Source organism: Pteronotus mesoamericanus, unplaced genomic scaffold (assembly GCF_021234165.1).
Source record: "Pteronotus mesoamericanus isolate MK-2021 breed Mesoamerican mustached bat unplaced genomic scaffold, CSHL_Meso_final scaffold_83, whole genome shotgun sequence".
In the NCBI taxonomy this organism is placed as follows: Eukaryota; Metazoa; Chordata; class Mammalia; order Chiroptera; family Mormoopidae; genus Pteronotus; species Pteronotus mesoamericanus.
In genome coordinates, this window is record NW_026555328.1 from 1,609,190 (window position 1) to 1,620,907 (window position 11,718).

The 11,718-nt window shown below is 39.4% G+C and overlaps 1 protein-coding gene across 2 annotated transcripts in view; it reads left to right on the forward strand.

Annotated features, from left to right (window-relative positions):
- The window catches only part of PATL1 (PAT1 homolog 1, processing body mRNA decay factor), a 29,295-nt gene extending 18,300 nt beyond the window's left edge, over positions 1-10,995 (forward strand). For both annotated transcript variants that reach the window (XM_054563754.1, XM_054563755.1), the window contains 5 exons: positions 2,430-2,589; positions 6,608-6,763; positions 8,696-8,787; positions 8,900-9,049; positions 9,379-10,995. In XM_054563754.1, the coding sequence (XP_054419729.1) occupies positions 2,430-2,589; positions 6,608-6,763; positions 8,696-8,787; positions 8,900-9,049; positions 9,379-9,400 (580 nt within the window). In that variant the 3' untranslated portion in view covers positions 9,401-10,995. The remainder of the gene's footprint in view (positions 1-2,429; positions 2,590-6,607; positions 6,764-8,695; positions 8,788-8,899; positions 9,050-9,378) is intronic.
- The last annotated feature ends 723 nt before the right edge of the window (positions 10,996-11,718 follow it).

An 11,718-nucleotide genomic window follows, 5' to 3' on the forward strand; every position in this document is an offset into this window, starting at 1 on the left:
TTCCACAGTCTTCCACAGTGGCTATGCCAGTCTGCCTTCCCACCACCAGTGCACTAGGGTTCCCATTTCTCCACAACCTCGCCAGGACTTGTTGTTTGTTGCTTTGTTTATGATGGCCATTCTGACTGGTGTGAGGTGATATCTTATTGTGGTTTTAATTTTCATCTCTTTTGGTTAGTGATGCTGAGCATCCTTTCATATGTCTCTGGGCCCTCTGTATGTCTTCCTTGGAAAAGTGTCTGTTCAGGCCCTTTGCGCACTTTTTTAATTGGGTTGTTTGTATTCCTGGTGTATGAATTCTTTACATATTTTGGAGATTAAACCATATTCTGATGTGTCATTGGCAAATATGTTTTCCCATGCAATCGGTTCCCTTTTCATTTTGATGGTGGTTTCTTTAGCTGCACAGAAATTTTTAATTTGATGTAGTCCCATTTGTTTATTTTTTTCCTTTATTTCCCTTGCCCTAGGAGATATATCATCAAAAATATTGCTATGTGGGATGTCTAAAATTTTACTGGCTATGTTTTCCACTGTGACTTTAATGGTATCACGACTTATATTTAAGTCCTTTATCCATTTTGAGTTTATTCTGGTGTATGGTGTGAGTTGGTGGTCTAGTTTTGTTTTTTGGGGTTTTTTTTTTTTTTTTTTTGCAAATACCAGTTCAGTTGTCCCAACACCATTTATTGAAGAAAGTGTTTTTACTCCATTGTATGCTTGCGCCCCTTTGTCAAATATTAATTGACCGTAAAGACATGGGTTTATTTCTGGGCCCTCTGTTCTGTTGCCTTGATCTGTGTGTCTGTTCTTATGCCAGTACCAGACTGTCTTGATTACAGTGGCCTTGTAGTATAGTTTGATAACAGGTATTATGATCCCTCCAACTTTGCTCTTCTCTCTCAGGATTGCTGAGGCTATTTGGGGTCTTTTTGGGTTCCATATAAATTTTTAGAATATTTTTTCTAGACCTTTTAAGTATGCCATTGGTATTTTAATAGGAATTGTGTTAAATTTATAGATTGTTTTGCATAGTATGGACATTTTAATGATGTTAATTCTTCCAATCCATGAACACAGTATATGCTTCCATTTCTTTGTAAACAGGATTTTTTTTTTTCTCTGAGTTTCTCTTTCTGATGATTCATTGTTGGTGTATAAGAATGCCATCAATTGCTGAATATTGACTTTGTATTTTGCTACTTTGCTGAATTCACTTATTAGGTAGAGTGATTTTTTGGTGGAAATTACAGGGTTTTCTGTGTACACTATCATGTTGTCTACAAATAATGACAGTTTTACTTCCTCCTTTCAAATCAACCCTGTAATCTTTATTTTCTTTTCCACTAAGCTGAAAAGTATAAACATTTAAAACTTTCTTGGGTTTTCCATAGAATATTCACACACTATGGAGTCAGTCTTTCAATGGAGACTAAGCTCCTTAATTTTTTTCTTTTTTTCCCTGTATCTCTGTTATCTCTTTCCCATCCAGAATCTGGAACAGACTCTTGCCAATGGTAAATGTTTTATTAATCCCAAATATTTATTTGATGAATGCAAGAGGACTGTCTAAGGCAGGACATGAACAAAAGAGAACATAAGAATAAGCACCTTATGCCCTGGCTGGTGTGGCTTAATGGATTGAGTGCCAGCCTTTGAACCAAAGGGTCACCTGTTTGATACCCCATCAGGGTACATGCCTCGGTTGTGGGCCAGGTCCCCTGTAGGCGGGTGCTGAAGAGGCAACCACATGTTAGTGTTTCTTTCCCTCTCTTACTCCCTCCATTCCCCTCTCTAAAAGTAAATAAATAAAATGTTTAAAAAAAAAAAAAAAGGATAAGGACCTTTCCTGGATATAGGCTGACAGGGAACTGGTTGAATAAATGTGAGTTTATCCCACAGATTGGAGTGTTACGCAGCCACTGAAACACATGTAGTTGGAGTATATTTATTAATGTGGAAAAGTGTTCATAAGAAGTTGTTGGGAAAAGTGAAGCAACAAAGCCATATGAATTCTATGGACCCATATTTTTATGAAAGATTAAATACATATAATACACAGAAAAATTTTCCTGAAAATGTTAACACTCTCAGGCTATGAATATTTTTTTAATTCTTTTTGCTTATCTATTTTTCAGACTTTGCTGTATTAGCTATGATATTTGCATAGTTAGTTAAAAGTTAATACTTTGGCCAAGTATTTCTAACGTACAGTTTTTGAAACGATGTTCTGTATTTGGGTAACTTGAAAAATTACTTACTATTATTTGGTTGAGGTTTGGAGAAGTATTTCTCACTATTTTGTAGTACAGATAATTGTAGAGTGAAAATGAATGCACTATTTTCATTTAGTAACATGTAAGAGGGGAAAAAAGGATTTTTTTATATTGTTCTTGCTGACCTATGTTAACATTCTTTTTCGCCTGCAGGCCAAGTGATGACCACTTTGTACAGATCATGTGTATCCGAAAAGGGAAGAGAATGGTTGCCCGCATTCTTCCTTTCCTCCCCACAGAGCAAGCAGCTGACATTCTTATGACGACAGCCAGGAACCTCCCTTTCCTTATCAAGAAGGATGCACAAGACGAGGTGATCACATTGGCGGGGGTGGGGGGGCATCTTCTCTCTGAGTCTTCATAGTTAATCATGTTTCTAGGACCCAAATTTCTTTTTCTCTCCATTATTTTTCTATTGTTTTGTCAAATCTTTGGCAGTATGACTTGATTATTTAAAGCAAAACTTTATTCTAGGCCTATATTTTTAATCCCATGTTTTGTCCAGTAGTCTGTGTTCCTAAATATGAAGAAAGCAGTAATTCTGTCTTACTTAACATAGTTGTAAAGCTATTGTCTGTATCTGAATTACTTGGAAAGCCAATAATTTAGCTCTATCCCAAATATACCGAATCAGAATTTACAGAGGAAAGATCAGGGCTTCTGTATCTATAACAAGGTCCCCAGCTGAATACGATGCTGACTAGAGTTTGCAAACTTAGAGGTATTGGTTACTTTGCTGGATATAAAGTATCCACTCATTGGGCTGTTGCTACTAGCTTAACTCACCTGTAAACTGAATTTGAATGGCATCCTGCCCACAGGTATCAGGCTGGTGTTTTCAAGTAATTTTTATCATGATCTAAACTAGATTGGAAATTGAAACATGGATTATCAAGTTACAAGTTAACTGACTCTTGGTAAGAATTGTTCTCTGCTTATTCCTGCCCTTACACTTCAAAGATTAGCAAAATTTAGAACAGTGTTAGAAGTTGAGAGCAAAAAATTGATTTAGGTTGCACAAAGGACTAGTATTATTAATTGCGAGATTCAGAAAAATAGAATTTATGAGAGTGAACCTGTTAGACTGCAAGTTGAGCAATAACTGTTTGTTAATAGTCTTCAGGAAACATGATCTCAAGATATTTTATCCGTGGTGTAACATGAAAGTTGAAAATTATTTCTTCAGAAATGAGTTGAAAAAATACCTTCTTGAAATTTTAGCATGTACCGAAGAAACGAATACAAAGTTTAGGTCTCATCATTGGAAAAAGTGAAGTGAGATAAGACAAGTACATTTCTTCCTTTTTTTTTTTTTTTTTTTTTGGTGAATGATTTACTTTTTTTATGTTTTTTTAAAAATTGTTGTTCAGCTACAGTTGTCCCCATTTTCCACCTCCTGATGTTACCCCCTGCCCCATCCCACCCCCTGCCAAAGACAATCAGTCCCCTTCCCATTGTCCTTGTCCATGAGTCCTTTGTACGTGTTTCCCTTCTTTCCCCTGTTATTCCCCTCCCCCCTCCCCTCTGGGCACTGTCAGTTTGTTCTTTATTTCCAGGCCTCTGGTTCTTTTTTCTTGTTTGTTTTGTTGATTAGGTTCCACTTACAGGGGAGATGATGGGGTATTTGTCTTTCACTGCCTGGCTTATTTCACTTAGCATAATACTCTCTGTGTCCATCCTTGCTAAGGCTTCAAGAATGAAAAATGGATCGGAGGAAATGGGTTGAAGGTTAAGGACTTGAGGTTTATCCTAGAAAATAGAAGACAAAACTAGAAGCAACAGCTACCTTACAGTGTATAAGTTGTAGGCAAGGAGACCGGCAAGCACTCACTATAATCTCAGAGGAACTTACCGATAGAAACAAATTCAGGAGAGCTTTATTCATTCAGCAAATATTTACTGATCACTTCTAAGTACCAGGCACTGTGTTTTGGTTCTAGAAATACAGCGTCTAGTTCTAGGTGCTGGGAGCTAGGACTCCAAAGATGCCTGCCTTAGTGGAGCTTACATGATAGTGAGGAAAACTTGGTTAAATACTGTAATCTGCCATGTATAATGTGCACTTTTTGCCCTAATTTTTGAGGGAAAAAATAAGGGTGTGCATTATACATGTGTATAATGATGGGTGTAATTTGTGTATAATGCGCACAAAATCGTGGGTGCACTTCATACACAGGAGCAGCATTATATGCAGCAAAATACAGTGGAGAGGCTGAGTTCTACCTTTATTCATTAATGCATAGTAAATCACATCTCTTCATACCATTTCCTTGAAGTAATAGCTAATTCCAGGGCTGAGGCTTATAAAATGTACAAGATAATCTTGGAATATCTTACACCAGAAAGCATGGAAGCTAAAAGATGGTTCTGGTAAAAGATGCACAAACCAACTTAAAGGGGCACTTAATGGTTAAAGGTGGAATGATTTTTTGGACCTTAAAGAAAAAGTACAGCAGCAGATTTAGATACATTTCATGAGCTTATAATGATATCCAAAAATATGTTCATCATCCTCAGAGATTGCTAGCCCATCATTATCTGAAAACTGATAAGAAAAAGAACCAAGCATTCATTCTGCCTTTCCATTACAACCAAATATCATGGTGACCAGAGAGTTGATAATATAAAGTGCCTTATGGAAGAATTTCAGCTGCTAAATGCAAAAATATAAGATTAGGAAATCATTTTACAGCCCCCAATAGAAAAAGCAGTCAATCTAGACAGCAGTCGTTATTGTTAAAAGCATTAAGTGCAAGGTGGATGGGGAATATTACAGGGGTTTGGAGCGAGCTAACAGCATCTGAACCCACTGATCACCATTAACACCACTAAGAAGGGCACCGACCTACGCTGTGTGCATCTGGACGTGATGCAGTAGAAAGCACACCAGCTCTGCTACCCTTCCGCCAGCCCCCACTGAACTTGAGTCTAATCAGACCTCTAATTCTAACTCTCAGTTTTTATATAGGGGGTGGTATAGGAATCTGTTAAATGACATCACTGAAGTGCAGTTAGATCCAAACTGGGACAGATGACCCAGTTTCTTCAACAAATAAATAATCTGGGAAAAGAAGATGACCAGTGACAAAGGACCTGTTAACAGATTTTTAAAACCTCACCAACCAAGTGCCAGTCAGTGTGTGGATCTTATTTAAACTGTGATTAGAAGAAAGCAGCTGCTAAAAGACATTTTTTAGACATTTGGGAAAATTTGAATTTGGAGTAGATATTAGATAATATTGAGGAATTAAATTTTGATAGGTGCAATAATATCGTGAGATATTTTGTCGGAGATACAAACTGAAGTATTTACAGATGAAATATTACACAGGTGGAACAGATTTTATAAGATTGGCAAGAACGTTGATTTAATTGTTGAAGTTGGATGATGAGTACATGGACTTCATTATACTATTTATACTTTCGTGTATATTCAGAAACGCTTTAATTTTTAAAGCTTTGTTTATTTAGAGTAGTAGGTCACAAAAAGTAGTCTACTCTCCATCCTTGGCTGCTATTTAAAGAAAAACCAACCATCATTTTTTTATACCATAGGCGTTGAGTATTGGAAGCAGTTTTGATTTATTTTCTTGTAACCTAGTTTGGTAGTTCTGTATTTTAACTCTTCAGTCTGGGCCTTATGGCCAGAAGGAATTAGTGGCTAGCAGGCTAGAATCTGCATCCACCTTGGATTCTGTCTACCTACTAGCTTTGTAATACTGAACACTGAATTTCTGACCACTTAGCTTCTCTAATCTGTATAATTTGTGAATTGTTTCTCCATTTCCTCATTGAGACTTTATAAAGATAAACCAAGATAGAATTAAGTACAAACACTACTTCTCAGTAATCCTGTAGCACTCAGAATTTACCTATCTTAGAGTATTTCTCAAAATATATTGAAATTGCCTATTTACTCACCTCGCCCCCCTGTATTTTAGATTCCTGAGGGTCTGCCTCTCCTTCTAACTTTTGTTTTTAGCCTGAGTGCCTGGTACATTGTAGGCATTTAAATAATTTGTGGTATGAATTAAAATGCTGATGTTTTATCATGAAATCTTGTGTATTTGAGAAGTGATTTTATATCCTTGGTTCACACAAGTCATGATGTTTCCTATGCAAATTGAGTTGAAAAAGTACTCAGTGGATAACCTTAGAATCCATTGTTAAGACTCAAGTAGTATCTGCTAGATTTGTCAGCCCTTTTTTGTTTTAAGTCTCTCCCCGGATAGTTGAGTGTGCGGCTGAGCATCCTTCCTTCCATGCCGTCTGATGGAGGGTGACTGAAGCAACAGTTATCAGTGTCTGATGCTTTTACTTATTTTCCGTAGGTGCTGCCGTGCTTATTGAGTCCCTTCTCTCTCCTCCTCTATCATCTTCCGTCAGTGACTGTCACCAGCCTTCTGCAACAGCTAATGAACCTACCTCAGAGTGCAGCTGCACCAGCACCCTCTAATCCTCACCTCACAGCTGTTCTCCAGAACAAGGTGGGCTTGCCTTTTTTGTTCTTGAACTTTACAAGGCTTCTAAATTAACATTGTAGATAGCAATAATGGCTGCTGTGGCTATGGCAACTTGTCAAAAAAGTTTCTTTCAGTCAGGAGTTAAGCTCCTAATAACAGAGGCTAGAAATAACAGTGGTTTCAACAAAATAGAATTTTATGTATCTCATGTCAGTAAATCTGGTATGATGGCTCCACAGCGTCACCAGGGATGCGGGCAGTTTGCCTTCTCTGCCTTCCTTAGCAGTGGCTGCCATACTCTGGACCTCTCAGGGTCCATGATCGTTGTAGAATTGAAGGCGCCACTTTGCATCAGGAGAAGAGGTGCGCGTGGAGGGCTAAACCATGTGGATTAGCTGTTGTCTTCCTTATTTGGACCTTTTCCAGGAGTTTTAACCAATAAGTACTTAATCTCAATGGCCAGTCTTAGTCGCATGCCACACCTAACTGCAGGGAAGCCTGGAAGACATATTTTGGTTCACACCATTGTCATCACAAATGAAATCAGAGTTCTAATAGGGGGAGGAAAGCATATTGGGTGGGTAAGCAGCAGTCTCTGTTATAAGACTATAAAGAGAACATCCCATTTCATTATTTCATTTACAACAAGCTAAAGATCCAGAGACTCACGAGGGAAGCATAATATACACGAAAGATCATGAGCTTTTAGATAGAGCAAGTTTTCATTCTTTGCTGGCCACTTTCTAGGTTTGTGACCCCAAACAGGTTATTTCACTTTGCTCAGCCAGCTTCCTGATCTGTGAAGTGGAGGTGATGATGTCTACCTCAGCATTTTCCTGTTACTTAAATGAGGGAACAGCTATGGACAGTTCCTGTGATGCCCAGACATAGATGGCACTCACAAAGGGCCAGCCGTTACAGTAGAGCGGAAAAGTAGGGAGAGAGGTGGCAGTGCCTCGGGGGAGTTAAGGTGTGGGTTCTGGAGTGATCAGTTACGTGCCCTCCATGCACTTTGGTTTCCTGGTACTAATGTTGATAAAGGCGTAGAAAATTGTGAGGGCAGATGAAATTATGTAGCCCCGTGTTGTTTTTGGACATGAAGGGAAGTTTTGTGGAAAGGCAGGGTTATCCTCTATGAGGGGGACTCAGAAAGGTGAGGTGTAGTCCCCAAGTATCCCACCTTCTCTTTATGATCCATTGTAACTGTGCTTCAGACAGTTACCCAGCACTTCTGGTCCTTATTTGTGTTTTCATCCTATGCCCCTTTAGACAGTATGTTTCTTGCTTTTACTACCCCCTAAATTAAATATATCAGTCTCTAAAGCATGTTGCTCAATTTTAGTAGTCCTAGATATGGCAAATATGTCTGTTCATCTTTTCCCCTTATTTTTTAGACCCTTGTTAGCGTCATATCTCAGCCTTTGTAGTTCCAGATAGGTGTGTCCTTTTTCTAAGGAAATCTCTGTGTATTTTGATCATTCCAGTTACTTTTTTTCTTTGTACATTTTCCCATGGGTTTTAGCCCCTTTTTCTCCTTCATTCAGAATATCTTACTCTAGTGTTTTATATTTTTTCCATGAAATTTAACATTCTATATCAAAGTTTTTCTTCATTTAACTTTCCTTTTTTAAATCATTTCTGTTCTTGTAAGTAGGAGAAAAGCTACATCCTACATTATCCACAGCAAGGAATAATTACGGCTTTATCGCAGGGTGGGGTAGCGGGGAGCAGAGAGAACCATTGGACACTGGGACTTGCATTCTCATTGATTATGCTTTTTGCTCCTGTGCAAGTAGAAAGGCACAGCATCTCTGCACAGGGCTGTCTGAACTTTGCCCAGTTTCATAGAAAAGCACAGCAGTGGGGTCACTTTGATTTATGGCCATTTCCCCTGAGTGGTGGGGGGAGGAGAAAATGCAGTGCTAGACTGGCTTCCCTCTCTCTCTCCCCTTGTAGTTTGGCCTGTCGCTGCTCCTTGTCGTCCTGAGCCGTGGGGAAGACCTGCAGAGTTCAGACCCTGCTACAGAATCGACAGAAAACAACCAGTGGTCAGTCTGGGCTGCATTCCTTCTTTTAAGTTCTTTTAGGCAATCATTTCGTTCTTTTTGGTAATCTTTTCATTCTTTTTCTTACATTGTTGTTATTGATTTTCCCTGTCAGGACGGAGGTGATGTTCATGGCAACCCGAGAACTTCTGCGGATTCCCCAAGCAGCCCTGGCCAAGCCAATCTCTATCCCCACAAACCTCGTATCCCTCTTTTCTCGCTATGTTGACCGACAGAAACTGAACTTGCTGGAGACAAAACTGCAGTAAGTTGGCAGAGGAGAGTTCCACATTTCACTAACAGTGGCACTTTAGAAGTTAGAAGGAGGAGGTCGGGGCTTGGGGGCAGGTGGCATAAATCTGAATTTGGTGGAAGAGGTTAAAGACTTTGGTCAAACAGATGAGTACCTACTAGATAGAAAACACTGTACTGGGTGCAGCAGCACCCTCATAGTTGACTGAATGCTAAGGGCAGAGAGACCTTAGGTGTTTTGTTAAGATAATTTTTACAAGGATGTAATTTTAATGCAAAACATTGCCTTCTGTTTTAACTCATTTATATGAACAAGTTTCCTTTCTTTCTTTACACCTGTAGGCTAGTTCAGGGGATACGGTAAAAGATCTGCAAATGTGTCCTGTACCTCCTTTTGGCTGTCACCTGCACTGCTGCCATCACCAATGGAGTGTTTGTAATGAGGGAGGGGAGGTAGCTTATTCCCCAGAGCATCTTGTGGGACCGATTCCTGTTCACAGGGGCTATTTCTGAATGCCAGATGTTTCCCCACTGCTCTGTGACATTCGGCTGGGTGATACTTCTGCTGGTTTCTTCTTACCTTCTCTGTTACAATTCTGCATGCCCTACTTTTACTCAATTCTTCTCAATTTTGCATTTTCTTTGCCCTAGAGACACAAATATAATCGCTCCCTTTATCCCACCACCACTACTCCAGTTCAGAGTAGACTGTAGCCTGCCAAAGGGTCCCATCCCGCATCCTGTTCAAGTCTTTTTCATTGCCCCATATTAATAGGAGAGCCAATTAAGTAGAAATTAATATATATATATGCTTGCACACACAAGTTTATGTGGTCTCCAGAGGATCCTTAAAGAATGAGTTTAGACAGAAATATTTAGTTGACACATCCCTCCTCTAAACACAAACCAGCTAATGTATTTTTTATCTGTTTCTAGTCCATCTTGTAATTAATTTGGTGGGTTCTCCTTGTTTTAATATAAACACAGGGTATGCAGCATATTTAATAAAATCAGAACTCTTAATTGGCTGATGCCCAGCTCTAGACTGAGAAGTCCCTTTTCTCCTCCCCCCTGAATTTCCTTTGTTTCTGTCCACCTCAATGGAAACAGCACACGGTTAAGCCTTTTTACTGCTACAGCTACAGTGTACTTGAGTCTGTCCCCTCAAGTGCGTGGAAGATTGCCCAAGGTGATTCTACCGTAGAGCCTGCTTCCACAAGGTAGCTTTTGTCTTCCTGAGACGACTTCAGTAAGCCATGCTTTCACTTCTTTCGCCCACTTTTATTCCGTGTCATGGATAGAGACTCCCCAGTGTAACCATGAAAGCTAAGTCAGGCTTGCTTTGCTCTTCATTCTCCTCCACATCGTGGGCGGAACTGCTGTCCTTGCAGTTTCATCACCCAAGTTCCGTCCCAGGCACCCAGGGGCCTCGATATGAATCCTAGCAGCGACAGCCTGCCATGACTCTCTTCACTTGTCCCTTTCCCAATCAGCAGTCAGCCAGGATAAGGGGCTTTGATCCCTAGTGATTACAGCCACTTGACTGTCCTGATACACTGTTTGCTGTTCTCACCTTTTCGAATGTAGTGGGGGAGACAGGTTATGATGTTTAAAGAGAATAAACATTTTGCACATACATGTATCGTACAACAGTAAAATCCTCCATTATAACCAGCTGTCCTTGTCTCCATTGCCATTTCTTCTCACTCTGTAGCCCTAGGCTCCACCAGCTGTTCCGCCGTGACATCACCTGGCTTCCCTCTGACATTATCAACTGACTTTTCACTAGGCGCCTTTCCTGCCTTTCCACTTCACAACTGATCAAGTGAATACTTGATTATTATTTCTTCCTCTCTGTGCTTTATCTTTTCTGTTTGGTTCTAATTAATAAAAATTAAAGTTTCTAAATTTACATTTTTATAGGTATTGTAAATAAAAACAAATTGTATACTTGAAAAAGTGTGTGCCTTCATTTCTCCTTTCTTGGTTTTTAATGTGTTTCTAGCATATTTAGGTAGACTGGCAAACCTTAATGTTGAAGATTGGTAAGGATATTACCTAATGTTTTTACCCTTTTAATTTTGTTGTAAGGAAGACAGATAAACGTCTTATGTTTACGTCGTAATGTTCCTTTAAAAACCTAGAGTGCTTTCATTCCCCCCCCCCCATTTTAACTACAAAACAGAATTATGGATTATAATACATAGACTATAGGTAATCTTATTTATCCCATCTATCTATAGGCATATGTAACTTCTAAGAGATTCATTATAGCCCACTTTGGCCCTCAGCTACCCTCACAGTTACCTCTGAATTGCATCTCACAATTCATGTCCTCAAAGGAGATGGGGGAAGTTCGCTAATTCCTTATAGGAAATTTACATTTCAGGCATGGGTATCATTTTTACTCTAAAATGCTCAAGATAAAAGCTTCAGCTCTCTCTCCCCTTTCTCTGCCATCATGCTGTGTGCAGTTGAGTCTTTTACTCACCATGTCTTCTCACAAGACTTACAGGATCAGGTGATTTCTAACAATGAAACAAAAGCAGGACCACCCTGTTCCCCAAGTGGATTTGGATGAAAACTGATGATAAAATCAGGTACAGCTCCAAGAGGAGACACAGAGTAGAACCAAGGTGGATCTTTGAGGAGCCACACACGAGGTGGCGCATGTGTGTGTGC